Genomic DNA, 24175 nt, shown 5'->3' on the forward strand with positions numbered 1-24175 from the left:
AAATTGCACCAGCGATTCCTGAGCCAGGAGCTCTGAGTGGTTTTTCTAGTAGAGAAGAATAGAGACAGGATGGAGCAAAGGGGGGCCCTGCTACATCCTGTTAAAAGGTCACACTGTTGTTTTCTGGTACATGCATCTAACTTCCTTTGCTAGAAAACAGGACCCTCTTAAAAAAAAAAAAAGGCAGTCAAGCAGCACTTTAAAGACTAGCAAAATAGTTTATTAGATGAGCTTTCGTGGGACAGATCCACTTCTTCAGACCGTAGCCAGACCGGAACAGACTCAATATTTAAGACACAGAGAACCAAAAACAGTAAGCCAGGAGGACAAATCAGAAAAAGATAATCAAGGTGAGCAAATCAGAGAGTGGAGGGGTGGGGGGCGGGAAGGTCAAGAATTAGATTGAGCCAAGTATGCAGACGAGCCCCTATAGGGACTCAGAAAGTTCCCATCACGATTTAAACCATGTGTTAATGTGCCGAATTTGAATATAAAAGTCAGCTCGTCCACCGTTTTGGAAAGAGAAGTGGACGAGCTGACTTTTATATTCAAATTCGGCACATTAACACATGGTTTAAATCGTGATGGGAACTTTCTGAGTCCCTATAGGGGCTCGTCTGCATACTTGGCTCAATCTAATTCTTGACCTTCCCGCCCCCCACCCCTCCACTCTCTGATTTGCTCACCTTGATTATCTTTTTCTGATTTGTCCTCCTGGCTTACTGTTTTTGGTTCTCTGTGTCTTAAATATTGAGTCTGTTCCGGTCTGGCTACGGTCTGAAGAAGTGGGTCTGTCCCACGAAAGCTCATCTAATAAACTATTTTGCTAGTCTTTAAAGTGCTACTTGACTGCTTTTTGTTTTGATAGTGTATAGACTAGCACAGCTTACTCTCTGTTACTATAGGACCCTCTAACTGTGCAGTACAAGCTGAACTTCTCTCATACGGCACCCTTGGGACCTGACCAGCGCCAAATGAGAGACTTTGCCAGACAATGGATGGTCAATATTTTCTACCACATTACCAACATTTCTACTGCTTAATGGGCTCTTGAGAGACATTTAGGGGTACACTACAGCTAAACACCACCACAGAACACTGAAAGCCAGGACTGGCGACTTTAAACAAATTTCATGGGACCATGGGAAACTCAGCCACACCCATGAGTGGCTGTTCGGCTAACTAAAATCATGCCAGATTACAGAGTTTGCCGGACAAGAGTGTTGCGGATTAGACAGGTTCAACCTGTCTAACCAGCGTGCTGGTAATGCGTAATGGCCCCCCCCCTTTTTTTTTTTTTAAATGGCAACCTCAAGCACACAAGTGTTCAACTTACCTGACTACCTGAAAACTGTAGCTGTGCTATCTACACCCCCCCACAAATACACACACTGAGCACGATCAGGGCAGTGCTCAGTATTTACAGTGAGGGAAGCATGTATAGAGACCTGCAAATCCACAGATAGCTTCTTTATATCTCAAGGTATCCACATCCACCAATACAGATGTGGATATTCACAGCTCATTTCTGTGGATATGGATGCAGACCCAAATTCTGTATCAAGAACCCTGCAAATCTGCAGTTGTTATCCGCTTTATATCCATGGGCATCTGCAAATGTGGATGCGGATGCAGATATTCACAGCTCATATCTGTGGATACAGCTGTGGATCCAAATACAAATTGTATATCCACACAGTGCTCTAAGTATTCAGGCCAAAATAATTTTGCTAAAAAGTTAAAAAAGTGGGGTTTCCCAAACAATTTTCTAATATTACACTAATTCTGACTTTCTGCTCAGTATACACAAGGAAAAAATCAAGATCAATAGCATGTCAGCTAGCATTTACTAGAACTCATTTGTGTGCCAGCCTAGCTTCCAATAGGTTCCTCATTCTCTTCTATGCAGACCACAAACTTATAGTCAACATCATGCTAGCCAATATGATTGATAAAACTGTGCTGAAAACACAACTCACAATCTGTAATACAAAACAAGGCCAGAGCGTGTGTGTCTAGCATATGGTCTAAGGAAAGAATGAAAACAAGGGAGACCTCAGCTGCTTGTGGTGAATACAATCAGAGGAAACAGAACTTTTATGTATTTTTTAAATAAAGGAAACTGGGGAAGAACAACAAAAGCAGTTTTTGTGATAGTATATGTTTCCTGACATCAGCTTCAGTCCCTTTCTCTACCTGCTATTAGCCACATTTGCAGACATATCCCCAAATGCAGCGAAACAGGTTTCTTAGCCTTGATGTTCAAAGCATAATTCCTAGGCCAAATTTCCCACCCCTAGCAAAGTTACATTTTGGTTTGCCATCATAAGCCTTTGTTAAGGCAGAAGTAACTGTCATTTTCAGAAACACTGACAAAATACCCTGAAGCAAACCTGTTTAGTTCCTACAGTAGCACCTGAATACTGACATTTTTAAGAATTCTTAAAAAAAAAAAAAAAAAAAAAGTAATAAATTAAAATCAATAGACTAAAGCAGATGTCACCACTATAAGCAGTTAATACCGCACATCCCTGCTCCTTATCATATTCAATTTAGTTAAAAAGTGTTCTTAAGTTTAGATGCTCATTATGTTTATTCCATTTAAATTGACAAAAATGTAATTGTGTCATACAAATCTACAAGACCCACTCCTACTTCCCCTCAAATGCTAGAGCCAGCACTCACTTTTCCCCTTCCAAGACAGTTTACCTAGCCAGACTACTGTCTCAACTTTTATCATAAATTTAAATATTTCTATAGCATATCATTTAGCTTTTCCAGCTACTTATACCTACACAAGATCCTGGATGCTTGGCTCTATGCTGGGCACAAACGTCGGGAACAGTCTATATGTTCATCTAGCTATTATGCACGTGAATAAGAAAAACGCACACTTGAAAATGGGAAAATGCATCTTGAAATATGCAAAAAATGTCTTTTTCCTACCAGCAATGAAGTCTGTAGATACCTTAGAGTGAGCTTCTCCTGACTGCAATTTATTGAAAGCGGAGCCCTGACTTGTTAATCTTAGCAGGCCAGGAACAGCCACATCCCAGAGGACCCCACCAGTTTGAGATCAGTGCAAAGCTGCTAAAACTCAACCAACAAGTGATTAACACAAAAAAAAATTACAGCAAATACCTACTGTAATATTACTCTACTTCAAGAATCAGAAGAGTACAGAAGGAAATTGCACTTGAGAGAAAAAAAAAATAAAGCCAGAAAAGGTACAACCCATCCTGCTAAACTGCAAACATACATCATGTGACGGAAGTGTTCAGGTAGGTCAAGATTATACAATATTATCCTATTATGTGCAAAGAAATTCCAAAAATCAATTACACTGGGATTTCCAATAAGTGCATATAGCTGGGGTAGGTACCAAAAGTACATAAAACAGCCCTAAAAGTAGCCACCAATTCTGTTGATCTGGAGTCTCAGAAAATCAAGCATTATCTCTGGGCCAATAAAGTCCAGCAGCACTGCAGAGCTCAGACAGGCTGCCTGCCAGCTGTAGGCTCTTCTGTGTACTCCCATTATGCGGGTGAGAGGGGACAGCTTGTCTCTGCAAACTGCCCATGCCCACAGCTCCTACTGGCCGGCTGTTGGCCAATGGGAGCAGCGAGAACAGTACTGGTGGCAGGAGACATGTCTCTGCCTCCCTCTTTCCACCCACCTCCCAATGAGAGCATATCAAGGCAAATACAACTCAGATGGGCCACTATAAGTTGGGTGCATAATTGGCTGGATAGCTGTCCTCAGACAGTAGACATCAATGGTTCTTGGGCATGCTGAAAGGGCATAACGAGTGGGGCTCCACAGGGATCTGTTTGGGGACTTGTTCTATTCAATATCTTCATCAACAATTTAGATATTGGCATAAGAAGTAAGCTTATTAAGTTTGCAGACCATACCAAGCAGGGAGGGGATGCAACTGCTTTGAAGGATAGGATCAGAATTCAAAATTACCTAGACAAACTGGAAAAATGGTCTGAGGTAAACAGGATGAAGTTTAATAAGGACAAACGCAAAGTACTCCACTCAGGAAGGAACCATCAGCTTCATACACACAGAATGGGAAGAGACTGTCTGGGAAGGAGTACTGTGGAAAAGAATTTAGGGCTCACAGTGGACCACAGGCTAAATATGAGTCAGTGTAATGTGCAGCAAAAAAAGCAAACAAGATTCTCCGATGCATTAACAAGGCATGAGAAGTAATTCTTCCACTCTACTCAGTGCTGATTAGACCTCAGCTGAAGTATTTTGTCCAGTTCTGGGCACCACATTTCAAGAAAGACGTGGAGAAACTGGAGAAGATCCAGAGAAGAGCAACAATAATGACTAAAGGTCCAAAGAACATGATCTATGATGGAAGACTGAAAGAACTAGGCATGTTTAGTTTAGAAGAGAGAAAACTTAGAGGAGACAATAGCAGTTTTCAAGTACCTCAAGTAAGGGGGTGGGGGGAAGATTCTCCTTGACATTTGAGGCTAGAACAAGGAGCAATGGGGGGTTTAGATTAGACATTAGGAAAAACTTGTTAATTGTCAGGGTGGTTAAACACTGGAATAAATTGCCTAGGGAGGTTGTAGAATCTCCATCGCTGGAGATTTTTAAGAGCATGTTAGACAGACACTTATCACGGATGATCTAAATGGTGCTTGGTCCTTCCAAGAAAGCAGGGAACTGGACTCAATGACCTTTCGAGGTCCCTTGAAGTTCTGGCATTCTATGATTATATCAAAGACACACCTGTAGCCAGCCACATCTGGGAGCAGCATGGGGCTAAGGCTCCAGCTAGGAGATGCTACAACTCACATCCCTTCCTGCACCCCTGTACAAGCCATGACCACCTCCTCCGCCACCCTCTGCCTTCTCCACCCTCTCCTGCATCCCAACATTCTTCCTCAACCTGGAGCACCCTCCCAGAGCCAGCACCCTCTCCTGCACCCAAACCAGTATTTGTCTAATCCATTCTTTAAAACGTTCAATTTCAGTTTCATTGCTGAGCTACCCTTATACATAAAAAGTTTTTCCAAATACTTAATTTAAATCGCCCTTGCTGCAAACTAAGCCAACTACTTCTTCTCATATCCAGCAAGGATAAGACAAAAGAAAAATCTACCATCTGCCCAGGATAGTGATGGTGAGTCTGAAATGCAGAGAAAGTTTCTTGACATCTTAAATGAGTGCTTCTTTGAGCATCTAGTTCTGGAACCCACATGAGGAAAAGCAATCCTTGATTTAGTCCCAAGTGGAGCATGCATAGGATCCAAGAGGTAAATATAACTGGACTGCTTGTAAACAGTGGGAATAATGTAACAAAACATAACAGCCCAGTGGTGGGGAAGCACACCATAGCAGGCCAACACTATGGCATTTGATTTCAGAAAGAGAAACTACACAAAAATGAGGAAGTTAGTTAAACTGGTTACAGTGCCAAGAGTAAAACCCCTGCAAGGTGCATGGAATCTGTTCAAAGACACCATAACAGAGGTCCAACTTAAATGTATACCCCCAATTTAAAAATTTAACAACCAAGTAAGAGAAGCAGTGAGAGATAAAGGCATCATTTAAAAAGTGGAAGTTAAATCCTAGTGAGGAAAATAGAAAAGAGCATAAATACTGTCAAGTTATGTGTAAATATAAAGGGAAAGCCAAAATAAGTAAGCCTGTCTGATGGACTACCAAGGCTTTATGGACAATGGATTATGAAGAGAAATATACACGACTCAGAAATACTTTGAGCAAATGGTGGCTTCTGACCTATAGTTTTTAATTTTACAACTTGCTGTATGTGTAAATCTTATTTTTGTGCATGTATCATTTTCTGCAGTTGAAGTTGTAAGTACTGTCTGCATATTTATATTCCAAATGTGGGCTCTGTGAAGACCTCAGTAGGTGTAGCTTCTCTATTGCAAGAGTATGGACTTGGGAGGGAATAGCAGTACTTAAACTTAATGGGTGTCAATCCACATCTGAGGAACTTGTCTGTGAACACGCAATCCAACAGACAGGCAATGGCTGATTCCCTAAAAAGGACATCAACAGGTGACCCACTCATATGGGGTATTCTATCACACAAAAAACAATAATGAAATTCCTTTCACAGTGGAAAGATATAAAAAGGACCCTGGGCATTGCTCCATCTTTGTCTTGAGTCTGCCTTGGAAACTGCCTGACAACCCTAAGGAAAACAGCGAACTTTATTGGAGGCCCAAGTCAGAATAAGATCACCTCTAACCTGAAGATTTCACCTGATATTAAAAATACTGTTTAGGATAAGCTTTCACAAGTAACTAGGGCTACATCTACGCTTAAAAGGAATGTCTACAGCTGCTACGCTATTTCAGGTATGCCGATTGCGTAGCCAAAAATCACTTTTGCAGACATCGACACTGGTCCCCGTCCTCACTCCAGAATGTTGACAGGAGTGCGCTTCCCACCAACATTCCTTAATCCTTGTGGCTCACAAGGAGTTCCAGGTTCAATAATGAGCCCAAAATGCACCATTTCACAGAAGCGCAAAATGGCACCCCGGAAGATCGAACATAAGCGTAGACCTAAGCTAAAGTAGAGCTAGCCTTTATGTTTAGGGAAATACAATTAGCTATGCGTTCTCTTTTATGTGATTTGGTAACTCATTTTGATCTGCTTCGCATTATCTATGAGCACATAAATCCTACTTTTTTGCTTAACAAAACTTCTGTTTTTAATCAAACCCAGTTTAATCTCTATTTCATTGATAAAGGGGGCTTACCAAATGAGCTCTCCCTGTTCAAATCTTTTGCACAGAGACACAAAAATCTATTTGGGGCTTTGATCCCTTCTGGGGTTGATTCCCTGGGTGCTGTGTCCTAGAACTGCCTCCTCCAAGGGCTGGGTTAAAGTGTGCTTGCATTGTTCTTAGGTAGTGGTAACTCCCACTTTGTGCCTCAGCTGGGGAAGACCAAAGGAACAGACTCAACAGGATGGAAGGGTGAGGAAGCCACAGAGAGAGAGAGAAGGTGGGTGTCAGTGATATGATCAACATACTGGGAAACATCCCAAGCTTTCATTGGCAAATGAAATTTAATGTGGGTAAGTGTAAGGTAATGCATGTTGGAAAAAATAACCAAAATTACACGTAAAACATGATGGGGTCAAATTTAGCTATGACAGATCAGGAAAGGGATCTTGGAGTTATAGTGGAGAGTTCTCTGAAGACATCCACGCAGTGTGCAGCGGCAGTTAGTAAAGCAAATAGGATGTTAGGAATTATTAAAAAAGGGATAGATAATAAGACAAAAGATATCATACTTCCCCTATATAAAACTATGGTACACCCACATCTTGAGTACTGCGTGCAGATGTGGTCTCCTAACCTCAAAAAAGATATATTGGCATTAGAAAAGGTTCAGAAAAGGGCGACTAAGATGATTAGGGGCTTGGAACGGGTCCCATATGGGGAGAGGCTAGAGAGACTGGGACTTTTCAGTTTGGAAAAGAGGCGATTGAGGGGCGATATGATAGAGGTATATAAAATCATGAATGGTGTGGAGAAAGTGAATATAGAAAAATTATTTACCTTTTCCCATAATACAAGAACTAGGGGACACCAAATGAAATTGACAGGTAGTAGGTTCAAAACTAATAAAAGGAAATTTTTCTTCACACAGCGCACAGTCAACCTGTGGAACTCCTTGCCCAAGGAGGCTGTGAAGGCCAGGACTCTATTAGGGTTTAAAAAAGAGCTCGATAAATTTTTGCAGGTTAGGTCCATAAATGGCTATTAGCCAGGGATAAAGTATGGTGCCCTGGCCTTCAGAACAAGGGCAGGAGATGGATGGGGCAGGAGATAAATCACTTGATCATTGTCTTCTGTTCTCCTTCTCTGGGGCACCTGGCATTGGCCACCGTCGGCAGATGGGATGCTGGGTTGGATGGACCTTTGGTCTGACCCAGTATGGCCATTCTTATGTTAGCTGTCTTCTGTCACCACACCCAGCTAAACAACCAGTGCAGCCACTAGATGATTGAGGAGCACTCAAAAATGATATGGTCACTGCAGAGAAACTAAATTATTTGCTACTGTCTTCATGGCTGAGGACGTTAGGGAGATTACCAAACTTAAGCCATTCTTCTTAGGTGACAAATCTAAGGAACTGTCCCAGATTGAGATGTCATTGGAGGAAGATTTGGAACAAAACAAAGATAGCTGTGGTGGTCTATATACTATCAAAACAAAAAAGCAGTCCAGTAGCACTTTAAAGACTAACAAAATAATTTATTTGGTGATGAGCTTTCATGGGACAGACCCACTTTTTCAAGCCATAGCCATACCAGAACAGACTCAATATTTAAGGTACAGAAAACCAAAACCAGGAATCATAAAGGTTGGCAAATCAGAAACATATTACCAAGGTGAGCAAATCAGAGAGCAGAGGGACAGAAAGGGGGTGGGGGAGTCAAGAATTAGATAAAGCAAAGCATGTAAAAGAGCCCCTATAATGAGCTAGAAAATTGCTGTCCCGGTTCAAAACACATGTTAATGTATTGAATTTGAATATTAGAGAGTTCAAACTGCTGTGAAAATTCCTCTTCAGTAAAACACAGACTTTCAGGTCATTAACAGAATGGCCCACTCCATTAAAATGCTGGCTGACAGGTTTGTGAATCAGGAGTGGTTTTATGTCTGTTTTATGCCCATTAATCCTTTGTCTAAGAGAGTTTGAAGTCTGTCCAATACACAAAGCATCTGGGCATTGTTGGCACATGATGGCATATACGTTAGCTGAGGAACATGAGAATGTGCCCGTGATTCTGTGAATAACCTGGTTAGGTCCAGTGATGGTATCTCCAGAATAGATATTTGGACAAAGCTGGCAATGGGCCCCGTTGCAAGGAAAAGTTGCAGGATTAGCATTCCTGCGGTATAGGCCCAACAAAGCCAACAGCAGAACACCACTGGTCATTACCTACAGCCCCCAACTCAAATCACTGCAACACCTTATTAAAGGCCTACAACCTATCCTTAATCAGGATGCCACACTCCAGAAGGCCTGAGGTGATAGGCCTGTTCTCTCCTACCGACAACCTCCCAACTTTATGAGGATTCTCACCAACAACCACAGTCTATACCATTAAGGGGAACAGCAGCATTATCAGAGACAGCAGGGAAGGTGAGGAGCTCTCCACAAGGAGCATTTGGGCTCCCTTCCTCAGGTAACCTCGGAGGTCAGATGTGGCTGGGAAGGAATACTTACATAGTCCATGCAGGCTAGAGGGCACTTATCCAATGCCCTTCTATCTGAGGGACAGAAGCCTGAACCATAGTCAGGGCAAGCAGAATCCATATGACAATACCCAAATTCTCTGCAGGACTGAAAACCGAACAGACACCTGGGGCCCAGGAGTGGGACTGACCTGGCCACGCTTAACAGTAATAAGTCCCTGGAACAAGATGGCATTCACCCAAGAGTTCTGAAAGAACTCAAAGGTGAAATTGCAGAACTATGAATGGTGGTTTGTAACGTATCTTTCAAATTGTGTTCTGTACATGATTCGAAGATAGATAATGTGAAGCCAATATTTTAAGAGGGCTCCAGAACTGATCCTGTCAATTACAGACTAGCAAGTGTAACATTAGTACCAGGCAAATAAGTTGAAACTATAATAAAGAATAGAATTGTCAGACATAGATTAACATAATTCATTGGGAAAAAGTCAACATGGTTTCTGTAAAGGGAAATCATGCCTTACTAACCTGCTAGAGACATTTGAGGGGTCAACAAGCATGTGAACAAGGGGGATCCAGTGCATATAGTGTACTTAATTTCCAGAAAGCCTTTGACAAGGACCCTTGCCAAAGGCTCTTAAAGTAATTTGTCTTGAGATAAGAGGGAAGGTCCTCTCACAGACTGATAACTGGTGAAAATACAGGAAAGAAAGGGTAAGAATAAATGGCTAGTTTTCAGAATGGAAAGAGATAACTAGTGGTAACCCCTAAGAGCCTGTACTGGGACCAATCCTATACAACATATTTGTAAATGTTCTGGAAAAAGGAATAAAAACAGTGAGATGTCAAAATTTGCTGATCATATTAAACTACTTAAGATAGTTAAGAAAAAAACAGACTGAAGAGCTTCAAAAGGATATCACAAAATTAGGTGACAGCCAACAAAAAAAAAAAAAAACAAAAAACAAAAAAAAAAAAAAATCGCAAATGAGTTCTAATGTTAATAAATGCAAACTAATGTGCATTGGAAAAAAAATAATCCTAATTACACATTCCAAATGACATGGACTAATTTAGCCATATCCACTCAAGAGAGATCTTGGGAGTCAGTGCAGATTGTTCTCTGAAAAGATCCACTCACTCAGTGTGTAGTCAAAAAGGATCTCAGGAATCATTAAAAAGAGGAATGAGAATATCTTATTGCCTCTACATAAATCCATCTTGAATATTGCATAAAGATGTGGTCACCGCTTCTCAAAAAAGATGCACTGACACTGGAAAAGGTTCAGAAAAGGGCAACAAAAATGATTACAGGTTTGGAATGGATATCATATGAACAAAAATTAAAGAGATTGGAGCATTTCAACTTAGAAAAGAGGAGATTAATGGGGGGATATGATTGAGGTCTATAAAAATCATGAAAGGGATGGAGAAAGTGGATAAGGAAAAATGTTATTTACTTGCTGTCCCCTAGTTCTTACGTTATGGGAACAACTGAAATTACTAGGTAGCAGGTTTAAAACAAATAAAAGGAAGCACTGAATTCACACACAGCACAGTCAACCTGTGGAACTCCTGATAGATGATGATATAAAGACCAGGACTTTATCAGGTTTCAAAAAATAACTAGATAAACTTTGATATAACGGACCTCCATGAATGTATTAGCTAGGATGGATTAGAATGGTGTCCCTAGCCTCTGTTTATCAGAAGCTGAAAATGAATGACAGGAGAAGGATCACTTAATGATTACTTGTTCTGTTTACTCCCTCTGGGGCATATGTCCGTTGTCAGAAGACAGGATGCTGGGCTAAATGGACCTTTGGTCTGATCCAGTATAGCTGTTCTTACGTAAGCAACTGATTACTATCATCTTTACATATTTGAGAACTTGCATCCTCCTTCAGCCTTCTCCAGACTAAAACATAAATTCTTTCCTTGTAGGTCACATTTTCTAAACATCTTCTTTTCATTGCTCTCTTTTGCACTCTTCCCAATTTGATCATGCGTTTCCGAAAGTGTTTCTAAAAACAATTAGCTCCCATGTCTTAGATAATAGTCCTACTAATACATCCCAGAATGACATTTACATTTTTGCAACAACTTTGCACCACTGACTCATTCAATTTGTGATCCACTATGACATTCAGAGCCTTTTCTGCAGTACTGCTGTCTAGCCAGTTATTCCCCATTATGTATTTGTGCACTGGATAGTTTCTTCATAAATGCAGTACTTTGCTCTTGTCACACACGCTAGTAGATCTGAAATAGGCATACATGAGCCCCTTGCTTCCTATGAAATGCCAAAACAACGATCAGGCATTCAGGCAACTCTTTGGCTCTACTGCCAGGCCAAAAGACAAAACCACAAACAAATAATGCTAGCCATATTCAAACTGGAGATATATCTTCTAGAAATAGTGCATAGGAACACTGGTAGGCATCTATCTCTTCAGGCCTACTAATGACAAAGTGCTTTTCATCAGTTTCTGTAAAGTTTGGCTCTAAAACTCTTCCTCCCCTTTGATTTTCATAGCAAAATTGTTAATTTCAGATTGAGAACTATCCTGCCTTACCCAGAATAATAGGGCACTGGGAAAAGCATGGATTCCCTGAGCTTCTTGCTCCATACTCAGAGGTGCCAATGGATTGGACAATGTAAAAATTTTATTATATATAAAACCTTGGCTATCAACACTGTAGTTAATTCTAAAGAGTAACCCAGAATAACTATATACAAGACATGTCAAACATGGGCATTCAAACCTTTTTGAAGTGCTAATACTCAGACCTCAACAAAGACACGTCAGAAGTTTCGCAAACATGTAATAAGCCACATATTCAAGGTATATGAGTCAACATATAAAATAAGCTTGCTTATATAACCTAGTTGCCTATTCTTCAAAAATAGTTTGAAAATTAACATTTTGGCATGGGGCTGGGGGCCATGGTACAGGCCCATGGCACAGGGCTAAGGCCAGAGCACCTGCCGCAGAAGCCCCCTACCATGGTGCAACACCAGCATCAGAGCCCCTGGAGTGGCGCAGGGCTCATGGCGTAGCCCCGACAGGAGCCCAGTCTGTGGCATGGAGCTGGTGCCGGATTCCCCACCAGAGTCCCATCTGCAGAGCTAGGTCTGAAGCCTTCATCGCAGCATGGAGCAGAGCCCTTGTAGCAGCACGGGGCTGGGCCAGAGCCCCCACTGGAGCCCCCATCAGAGTGGTAAGTGTTGTGCCATCAAGGTTTAAAAGAATGACTCAAAAGAGCATTTTCCTCAGGCACTGGGACAGTAAGAACCTGATTTGTGTATGTGTGCATGTGTGGAGGATTATGGGGATTTTTTGTTCTTTTTTTGGGTTTTTTTTTGTTTAATATTTTCAGGGGGCTTGCTTAAGTGACCCCAAATCTGGGGCTGGGGCAGCATGCCTGGCATGGTGAGAAGCTGGGGCCAGAGCTAGAGCCCCCACCAGCCGCTCTGCACCATGGTTGGACCTAAATCCCTGGGAACTAGAACATGCTGCCCTGGCTCAGCAGCACTGCTTCTTTTGGTGGGAGTCAAGCTGTCCTTATGCTGAGGGACTATCAGTGGTTTCAATGAATACTTCAGACTTCGGTGACATCTCTTTGCTCATGTAGGTAGAGCACTAGAAATAGTAAATCTCTGAATCTTTATTTATTAATGAAGCTGTTATAAGTAGGACTATTAGTGACTTTAAAAGTATCACTGGCACTCAGGTGGTATAGAGTCAAAGGTCAAATTTCAGCATTCCACCTAGGAAAGGTTATTATTTCCAACTAATGTACAGTTTTCAAAAATCAACTAAAAAACCCTATTTTTAAAAAAAATTAAAATTGTAAGATCATGCAGTTAAGAACTTATAAGTCAAGAAAATGCCAAAGTTATGGTTTCATGAGCCTCCTTGCCACTCCAGACTTCTGCACAATCACATCTTTTTTCTCAAGTATACAACTTTTCGTCAATGTAAGATACATGCACAGCATGTACCATGAGTTTACCAAGCAGTTTGTCACTTTGTAAGAAATATACACTAAAATATATCTGCACATTTTGTAGAATATTAGACAGCAAAACTGAAGTTTGTTGGCATATAAAACTGCTTACGTTTGCAACTAAATTTGGTTTCTAATTAATCACTCCACACCCTGGACTGTAACTAAAAATGTTTTGCTGTGGCTCTCTGAAAGTGTCATGTTACATAGTTGCCAACTAAGCCTATGTCTCTACTGTACTACAGTTCAAATTCTGAGTGTGTGAACTGTGGAGTGCACAGAAGTGTTGCACTATGCCTATTGCATGTGGATATTGCTAATGTGACCTAAGGGTATCTAGTTCACATTCATGTAGCTTCTTTCAAAGAGGAGTACATAGGAGTAGGTATTGTTCAGTTAGTGTCGGCAGCCTCCAACATGGACTTTCGGAGTTCAACTCTCTGAAATTAAAACTCTTTTGGTCTACACTATGAATTACCAATGAAGTCCATGGAAGTTTCTTCCTTTATGTCAATTAACAGTAGGAAGAGGCCCTAGAACACCGTTCCTTTAGACAGAAGAGACCTTTAGTTTCAATAGATAATAATAAACCATTATGATACTAAAATTAATGATATTTTTCACTCTTACATTACATGGACTTTTCAGTGTTTAGCCATAGAACTAAAGACTCGTGGAGGAGGAGCAGTGAGAAAAGTTGTGTGAAAGATTTGACTGCTTGACTAGATGCCATGGCATCACTCCAGTCTTGCTCTTCATAAAGGCAAACCTTTGAAGATGTCCAGTTTTTAGCATGCAAAATGCACAGTGAAGAAGGCAAGGCCTAAGGGCTGTGTTTATAATGTTCTCACTTCATAGCTCCACTTAGGAGAACATTCCAAGAATTTAGAAAGATGCCTCTGCAAAAATGAGGAAAGGCTTGAACACTACTCTTGTAGCTGCAAAGTGGGTTATGAGAAGCCTTCTCTTAAAGATCAGTAAGTCCCTGAGAATCTAGGCCAGCGTTTCCCAAATCCCAGTCTGTGTACCACTGATTTCAAGGGGTATACAGCAGAAAATAAACTACTGAAAATTAGGAGAGAACCACTAGGACGGCACTGGCAGAGTGAGGCACGCAGATAAGGCCAAAGTCCCGAAAGGGGTACACATATTTTAAGCTTGGAAAACACTGATCTAGGCGTTAGCTCAGGGGAGAACAAAGAGCTTTCAAAGACTGATTTGAGACTCCTGGGAGGAGTCACTGATTTGATCTAGCTTTCAGAGGAGTATCTGCTCAAATGCATCTTTTTGATAAAAGGAGAGGCTATAATGAGAAGCCACCAATTTTACCTTTGACAGTACCCAAGGCTGCAACTTGAAATTGAAGAGAAGACTGGAGAGACAGAGACCAGGAGCACTCTTTTTTGTCAGAAATATTTCTAAGAGAAAAATAAATACAAAAAGAGAGTTTACCATGCCCTTTCATAAGCTGCTGAAATGAAGATGAAACCCTCTTTAAGAGGAGGATATAGTAAAGGCCTCAACGGGTTAGTAAGAGCAAACAACTGACCCTCACGATTCATGGAATAGTATTCCAGTGTGGTAAAGAAGATTTAGCCACTCAAAAAAGAGAGATGGGGGACACAGGCAACCGTATCTTTAACTCCAAAAATCAGTAGCATAAGATCTGTGTATGAAACAGCTGCAAAAAATTTAGAGATCTTCTGATTGTCACAGGTGTTAGATGACTCCAATGTCTGGGTTCCCCATTTGATGCATAGAGACTGAAAAGCAGCATGATTTAAATAGTACCTAGTACTTAGTTCAGTGAAGCTGACTCTTGCCTATGTAGTCTGCTTGAAGACTGATGGCTACTGCACCAAGTGAAGAGAGAATTCTGCTCATCTGTTAAGGTTTCCTACTTCAACTTAATGGCCACAGGTGTGGTATCGGCTTTTGTTACCAAAGGATTACTGCCACTTTCAAATTCAATATCATATGTGCTGAAACCAATGAGAGACTTCAAGGCATGATCATCACATTCTCCCTAAGCACCTTTTTCAATCAAGATCCTTGTATACAAAAATGTTCCCAATGTTGATGCCAAGCATGTTACTCTGATGACAGTTATAACTGATCTATTACAGTACCATCATAAATAGAGTTCACAAATTGTATTAGGTACGGAGATCAGAAAGGTGGTTATGAAAACTTTGGTCTACGCTAATCTGGAGGGGTTACAGTGAGAAAAGGATTACAGAGTTTCAGATAAATCATTCTATTAAAAAATGAATAAATGCAATCTTTACGTAAAGCTGAGCAAATTCATGCCTTCTCTTTCACTGCTTCTCACCTACATCTTATTTTTATTTTTCCAAGGAAAAACACGTGGCATGCTGAATGTTAGTGAAACCAAACTCATGGTCAACAAAACTATACTAGCTCATTCCTCCCAAAACAGATTCTCCTGCTTCTATAAAGTCAGAGTCACAAAAATCTTAAAATTGCTGTTTTATGCCCATGAAAGCACAACAAATATACACACTTATTGTTCAGTATGTATCACAGATACACAGATCAAACAGGAACTGAAATTTATTGTGTGATCACTTCCTTTAGCTTCAACACTGCTTTAACAGTGGCACAATATTTGATATTTTTAAGAATGCATACTTACAACACTGAGAAATGTCTTGGATTGAACACTGTACAAAAACTAGGAAGCAATTATCTATTAGCTAATGAGGTTTCTGATCCACATAGCAAACACTGCCCTTCGTTCTTTATTTCATCAATGGTGTTTTAACTTGTCCATATTTCTGTAAGTAGGGTCACGGTTGCAATTTTCTGAATAAAGGTATAACGATACATGTGAATGTCAGCTTTCAAATGTTGTACAGACTCTTCCTGGATTTTGAGATAGTGGCTTCTGTATACACTCACTTCTTACTGATCCCTAACTAACAAAAAGTTTGACAACTCTGGCACATGTTGCATTAATTTCAATAAATAAACACAGAGATAAAGACATTCCCTCTATGTTTTTGAATGTCAACTTGAAATATGTTTTCATGTAGCAAGCAGAATCTTTTTACATTCTAAATTTCTACTGTAATAAATGACTGCAGTAGTTAAACTATGAAAAGAGATACGAGCAGCAACATTTATTTTTAAATAGCAATCTGTTAAAAGTAGAAAGATACACTCCTGAAGATATATAAACCATGATCACTTTCAAAAGTTATTCTAAAAGCTGATTTGAACTTAACTAATTCAAGTTACAAATCAGAAAATACTCACTGGACATTAGTTTTTATACTGAATCACCCCCAATAAGCAAAACAAGAAGAACAAATGTAAAATAGATCACATTAGTATCTACTACATAAAAATCAGTCACTAAAAATTATGCAATCTTTTTTCCCCTGACATATCAATGTAAACCACTCAGAATTTAAATGTAGTGCAAAAAGTATTTGAATATTATTGTAAAGGACCAATAACGATTTGTTCTGTATTCAGTGTTGCATTTCTGAAAGCACAGTTGAAAGTATGACAGGCATATAAGTCTGTATGCCTGTACTGATAAAAACACACATACATACTTTTATATATAATTTTAATTAGAAAACTAAAAAACCCATGCTAAGTTAACTATCTGAAAAATTAAGTCAGAAAAGTTGTGCTTATGTTTAATGTTATCCTGTCAGAAATTAGCCAACATACAATTTAGTACATTTTTTGAAAAATTTCAGTAGACTACATACTATGCTTGCTAAAAATTCACAGGTGGAGAGAAAAAGAAGAGGAAGAAAAACCACACACACACACACACACACACACACACACACACACACAGGATGAAAACCCTCAAAGTGAAAATATTAGCTTTCAATGGGTAAAACAGAAACACCAGAGAGATCAGAATGAAGCTCAGCCAATGACATTATTTTTAAATACTATATTTGTGTAAATTCTGACTGGAAGCCAGTAAAAAAAAAAAATTCACCAGCTAAACTACAAAGGGATATTAAAAATTAAGTACATAAACCATTTCTTATTACTGGAAAGAACACGTCAGTGCAAGTTTGAATATTTTAATTCAAAATCATGCATTTAAGGAATAAAAAAAAACAGGTTTGTCTTAAAAAGCTAACACACCTACAATACTTCTCAATGGAAGCACAATTTATGGGATCAAGTTCAAGCATGTAATAATCAGACAGGAATTATAACCACAGATATATAACAGAGAACAGATCTTAGTGATACTGAATGGTTTTTCCAGGCGCTGAAACAATTGTTTAGGAGATTGCTGTATCGCTTATCTCACATTGCTTTAAAATCCACAAGAACAAAAACTTTTCGTTTTTAAGAGAAACATGGAAGCTACCAGAAAATCAGCAAGCTACATAAAAGTGTACAAACATGCAATTAATATTTCATAATTTCCATACTCCTCCCCCATAATTTAAGTTTTATAAAATTAAGTTGTGCAAACACACTTGCTATTCTTCTCAATGGAAGCACAGTTTACGGGATCAAGTTCAAGAATGAATAATCAGACAGGAATTCCATGCCTGGGGCATGGAAACAGACAGGTATACAGTCCTGCAATATGACTTTCACACTGTCAAAACACATCTGTCATTATAAATGATGTGATTGTTTAAAATGTGAAACCAGCATTACAGATTTACTTTTCTATTATTATTACAGAGAAGTATTCTAGAAGTTTATGTTCTGCCACAACTGTGCTGTAAGGTTTAAAATTCCTGACTGTTATAATTCTTTCATTCTACTATAGGCTATTACTGATGAAAGTCAATTTCAGCACTAAAAGGAAAGAACAGCGCACTATCAGACTCCACTCGAGGGTTTCCCCCTACATGTCATGTTCATACTTGCTTTCCTACCCAGGGGAGCTTCCTATAGGACATTAGCAGGTAGAACACAGACACATCCGCTATCTGGGGCTGATGAGTGCAAACACAATCTTTTTTTTTTCTTAAGCAGAGCACAGGTAGGGCTGTACTTATTTCACATCACCAAGCTCAATAGACAACTCTCAAATTAGTTCTTTTCTTCCCTTTCTGCTAATTTATCCCGCTCCATACTGAACATCTAAGGACTCTTCAATTTGCTCCTAAAACGGGGTTTCCACTGGCATTTATCCCTTCTTGAATTCCTGCTAAAAGCTATCTGAACTGGACATGAATTAAATGACTAGTATATTTGCAACAACTCCAGATTTATTCCCAGTGAAGAAGCATATCCAAAAAGCTTTAGCTCTCAGGAGTCTGAATCTCCACGATACTATGCCACAATTCCCATACAACCGCAATAGCCGAATAAAGCCCGAAGCTGCAACATACACTATGGATCTAAAAGGCATTTTTCACAGCAGCAGCTTGTCATGTGCCGTGACTTTATTAAAAGATCATCCGTGCGCTATGAGCAGCGGCCCCATACATGCCCACACGCGTGCGCTCCCCCTCCTGGAAAGACAGAGTGGGGGAGGGGAAGGAGTCACTGCAAAGGTGCCTCCCGTGCCGCGCTCAGAGGAATTCCCGAGGGGGTGTAAGCTCGGCTGAGCGCTGCAGGCCCGCCGCTCCCGGGCTAAGCTTCCCCGAACAGCCACCGCTCCCGGGTACATCTGCACCTGCAGCAGTCCCGAGACCCGGCCGCCTCCAGCTCTTCCCCCTCCCTCGCGGATCAGGTTATTTACGGGCCAGTCCCCCGGTGCAGCGCGGAGCAGCCCGTCCGCATGCGGCAGCGGAACCCGTACCGTTCCCCCGGCCTCCCGCACACGGGCGCAGGAGCCGGGTCCACCCCTCTGGCCGGAGCCCCCAAACCCAGGCCTGGGCCCAGAAACACTGGCGAGCGGCTGTGGCGCCCCGCGCGGCGGCGCCGTCACGGGAGACGGCAGCCATTGGGACGGCCCGCTGGGCGGCCGAACAGCTAACACCGACCAGCGGCCGAGCCGCCCTCCCCCGCCCCGGTGCCTGACCGCGGCCCGTTACCTGTGAGGACTCCGACGCGGATTTGGTGGTCGTGGTTGGTTAAAATCATCCCCTCCGACGCCATGTTTCCCAGCTCAGCCACCGCACTGACAGGGAGGAGAGAGGGAGGGGGTGGGGGGGAAGGGAGCGCGAGAGCGGCGCGAGCGCAAGAGGAAGAGGGGAGGGGACGGGAAGGAGCGCGAGGCGGAGCTCGCCTGAGGAGGGAGGAGGGAGCGGGCGCGAGGGGGTGGGGTAAAGGGAGGGTGCCGGCGCCAGAGTGAAAGAGATGGCGAGGAAAGTAAACGCAGGCGAGGGAGCGCGAGACAACCAATCAGCGGCGCGAACTCAGGCGGCACCAATCTAGCGCCGAGGCACAGATCGGGAGCGGGCGATGGCGTGAGCGAGCTGACCTGGTTCTGCGCTCAGGGAGGCTCCAGGCGTGTGCCCATTCCACGCAGGACGCGCCGCTATCTACATGTTTGCAGAGAGCTGATGTGTGTTAGTTGTTCTGTGCACAAACGCTAACAGCACTCTGCTGTATTGCCCTCCCTGGCACTCCGTTGCGTAGTCGTTCGCTGCAGCTGCACATGCAATGCTAATAACAATGCACCACGCTCGCCCTCATTCCACTGCCACACAAGCTTTACCGATCTATACTGCCTTCACCTGCATTGCATCCATTCAAATTCAGTGCAGATTCACTCGCTGAGGTTATATTTGCATACTAATTGATATTGGTATTTCTTAACGGTATGAAAGAGAGACTCTACTTTCTGTTTTGGTTCCTTTAACCTAGTTGCAGCTACACTAGACGCTAGAAAACTGATCCCGGCAGTTGGCTTTAAATCTAGTACAGCATTTGGCTTTAAATTTTGTTGATTGAATTTTTAAATGTAGGCTAGGCCTTAAAATGCAATACCCCACCATCCAGGGCTGACAAAAATAAGGCAGAGCTACCTATTATGATCCACAAGCAAGAAGTGCCTCACTGTGTCCTCTGGCTTACTCATGAAACAACATTATATTAATTGTATAGATAAAAGTTTGTAATATAAAATTCAATCAGATTGCTTAAGGAAAGACACTAACATCCATATGTATCTGAAATGTGGCACACCGTATGTTTTTACTAGTGACGAGTAGAAAGCCAATCCTTTAGATTAGTGTTTCTTAAACTTTTTGAGACCATGAAACACCAAACAATATTTTTATGCAGAACACCTGTGAAAATTTTGGTAGTTGCTATACTGCTGTATAGATAGGAGAAGAAGATAGAGGAGAGGGGAGGCTAGCACAACTTTAGTCAACTTTGCTATGTTGCCAGACTACTGTACCTCTTGTAAAATGTAGAAATAAAACTGTTTCAGTATTTCCATTACTGTTATCGTTGTAAAATGGTTATTGATTATAAAATTTTGAATTATTTTTCCAAATGCTCACAGCACACCTGCAAATTATTCACCAAAATCAGTGTTCCACGCAACCTAGTTTAACAAACACTGCTCTAGATCTTTTACCAAATTGTAATTTTATCTAAATCTAATGCTGAGATTACCAGTTACACTTACATGGTCTGAAGAAGGTCAAGACAATGGCACAAATTAATGTTGATGTAATATTAATATGGTCAGAACTATCCTGGTGCATGAATTAAAGCTCTGAATCTCTCCAGGATTTCCAGAAACTTTACACATGCACACAAACTGATCTGTGCACTCATGTAGTTTTACCTACCTTCCTAACAAACTTGAATCCTGACTGCACATTGAGACTTTGTGTTTTGTTACCTCCTGTTTTTTTTCTTTGTGTATGCCAGTTTTATGTGAACATTTTCCAAAATGCCAAGCTGCCATTTTCTCATGCTGCCTCCTCCTCCTCTTCTGCTGTAGATGTCACTCCAGAAGGAGAGATGGTGGTTCAGGGTGGATATGCACTGTAATAAAAAGTAACCCTGCAACTCTTTTAATGCCACATCTAGACTGGAATCCCACCAACCTCTGCTACCTGGCAAATGATTTGGGACCCCTCCTTATGAAAGTTCCTATCCTCTTGTTTATGAATGCTTTATCTATTAATGTTGAAGTACTGCTACTGCTCCATGAAGGGACCATCAAGTGGAAGAACCCAAAGGGTGTTGAGAAGGCTTATTTTTTTTGTGATATAGGCAAGAAAAAGACCTGCCAATGCCCTTCTATAAGATCTAAAGAATTGATATATACTTTAAAGATGCTAATTGTTTTAATAACTTGTCCACTGGAAATCAGGGACTGGGTCTATGTCAAGCTGTGTAGAATTTGGAAAAGTTAATTCAATCTAACAGAAGTGCATAGAACCGTCGGGCTTTTGGACAAGAGTGATGGGACTTAAACAGTTTCTCTGCGATACTTTGACTACAACTATCCCTATATCCCACATAAATAATTTTTTTTATTTACCAAATGTTTTCTAACCTTTTTCTGTACAAATGCACTAATTATTGAGGGATGCCCATAAAAATAAGTTGTGAAACATATCAAATGCCACAAAATTATTAAATGTCTAAATTTGAGGCCCCCTTTTAGCTTGAGGCCAAGGTCAAATGCTTTCCTGCACTCTCCACCTCTGATTTGCCATTGTCTTAGGACTCTCTTAATGTGTTGGTGTATCAACTAGGTAGATCAGTACAAAGGACAGTAGATGGGCAAAGGTCTTTACAAGATTTAAAACCTGAGTTCTTTGGTTAGGTAGGAGTTCAGCACCCAGCTGCATTTGTACTGGGTCTTGGTGAAGGGATATTTGAGGCTCCCTGTTAGCCGATGGTTGGGTAAGACACCACCTATGCCCTTATTTTTATCCGAGTCTTTAACTGCTAGGACAGACAGCCCCTTCTCAGCGTGCAGCCCGGGCAGGCTGACAGATACCCCAAGGTCCTAACACCCGAGTCTTTAACTGCTAGGACAGGAAAAGTCCCTTTGCAGCGGGCAGCCAGGACAGGCTGATGGGTGCCCCAACGGTTGCACTGAGAGCTTCCCACACCCGAGTCTTTAACTGCTAGGATGAGAAAGTCCCTTCGCAGCAGGCAGCCAGGGGTGGCTGACGGGTGCGCCAGAGAGTCTGTCCCGTGGAGGCGGCAAGACAGTGCTCAGCTCTCAGTGCTCTCTTACCAATGACCAGGCTAATTGCAGCTGAAAAGCAGCTGGGTTCTTTGTTTCGTGTTTGGCTTGCACAGTAACAGGGAGAGTCAGGTTACAGCTTAACCAGTTACTTATTTGTTGACTAAGGAGATTTAGCTCTTATAGTTATAAGATTACAAGATATATATACTTTGTTGCAAACTTACAAGATTTATACTTTGTTACAAAGATTACAAGGTTTACACTTTGTTCTTTAGTTGCCAATAACTAGCATGTAACAATTTATAGATCTATTATTGAATGTGCACAAAGAAAACAAAAGAAAAGCAATACACTTCACAGGTCTTATTCTCACCCCTGCATTACCAACATGGCGTGGCCAGCATTTTACTCAATCCCTCAGGAAGAAGCAATAAATAATGAGGACCTCGGGAGACAACCACCCTCCTGACCGGCAGGTAGAGGTAATTGGAGCTCAATTAGAGGGGCTGCCAGACCCTTACTTTATACCCATTGGGTCATGTACGCTTCTTCCTTATCCAAAAGGGTGCCAATTGAATTAACTCATCTCAAGACACTGGTTCTCACAGGGCTGGTTCACACCTGTGGGGTGGAGATCATTTTAGGGCATTCTTTCTTTATGGGCCGGAGATTTTTCCTCCGTCTGGGATGTTTGTGTAGGCGAATCAACTGCAGGTAGTTAGCCAAGGGCAGTCCAAGGCCCAGCTGTTATTATCCCATTGTCTCTTGTCAGCAGCTCTGGAGCATCAAAAAGACTGTGCCTCAGATAAGCACATCTGCGCTCTTGGGCATTCCAGGGCTGAGCTGTTTCTTTTTAACCCTTTGGTGCTCTGAAGCACCCAGGAGAGACAAGATGGAGTACAGAAAAGGAGGGGCTCTGTCTGGCTACACCCCTGTTTTGGGTCTTGAAGATAAGGAGTTATTAAGAGCCCTTTTCTGGTTTTCCAAATCTTGCACAGGCTCCCATGATATAGCCTAATTTTTCTCTCTTTCCCAGGCTGATGAACCTTGGACTGTACTGGACCAGCTGGTAATCACTTCAAAATATCTTTATCAGTGCTGAGGTAGAATAATAGTACTTGGTCACTGTGTTGGAAGATCTGTAGGTGTGCACCTTGGCTGCGTGATTGTTCTTGTGTCTGCTCAGTCTAAATAAGTTTTCAGGAGCAAAATATCTCAGCTTCTTCACGTTCTCCCTCCATTGGATAACGCAAAGCTGTGTTGGATGCCTTTGGTCTTGCCTTTCCCCCTCCTCACACAGAAGGTCTAATATTGCTTTAAACTGGTGCCATATAAAAACTGGAAGGGAGAAAACCTGGTGGAGGCTTATAGTACCTCCCTTACAGTGAACAAAATGGGAGAAAGCAGCTAACCCCAATTCCTGGAACTGGAGACTACAGTCTTCTTAGAATTACCTTCAGCATTTTGTTGACTCTCTCAACTAATCTATCCATATTTTGGATGATAGGGAGTGGTCCTCAGTGACTTGATCTTCAATAGAAAACATAGGTCCTGCACTACCTTCAGTGTAAAGTCAGTCCTCTGATCTGTTAGTGTTTCTCCAAAGTCAGGTATCCCAGTCCCTGTGTGTGGCACAATTACAATACATGAAATTTCTGATAGGATAACTTTCCATTGTAAAACTTCCCTAGGTGCCTTTTAGATGCCAGGGACACACATGCTGCTTGCTCCCTCTCTGCATCTAGATGTTTATCTACCAAGCCCCAAGAGAATTTGCAAACTGAAGGACGGTGCATGTTTGCACTCCTAAGTTGATGCAGGAACCAATATAACAGGCAGCTTCTGAGTGCACCTGCTAAAATGGGCCCCAC

The 24175-nt window shown here is 41.5% G+C and overlaps 1 protein-coding gene across 6 annotated transcripts in view; it reads right to left on the bottom strand.

Annotated features, from left to right (window-relative positions):
- GPHN (gephyrin) overlaps positions 1–19342 on the bottom strand; it is a 535600-nt gene extending 516258 nt beyond the window's left edge. For all 6 annotated transcript variants that reach the window (XM_074998888.1, XM_074998882.1, XM_074998894.1 and 3 more), the window contains exon 1: positions 19231–19342. In XM_074998888.1, coding sequence (XP_074854989.1) covers positions 19231–19294 — 64 coding nt within the window. In that variant the 5' untranslated portion in view covers positions 19295–19342. The remainder of the gene's footprint in view (positions 1–19230) is intronic.
- Positions 19343–24175: the final 4833 nt, after the last annotated feature.

Source organism: Carettochelys insculpta, chromosome 6 (assembly GCF_033958435.1).
Source record: "Carettochelys insculpta isolate YL-2023 chromosome 6, ASM3395843v1, whole genome shotgun sequence".
Taxonomy (NCBI): Eukaryota; Metazoa; Chordata; order Testudines; family Carettochelyidae; genus Carettochelys; species Carettochelys insculpta.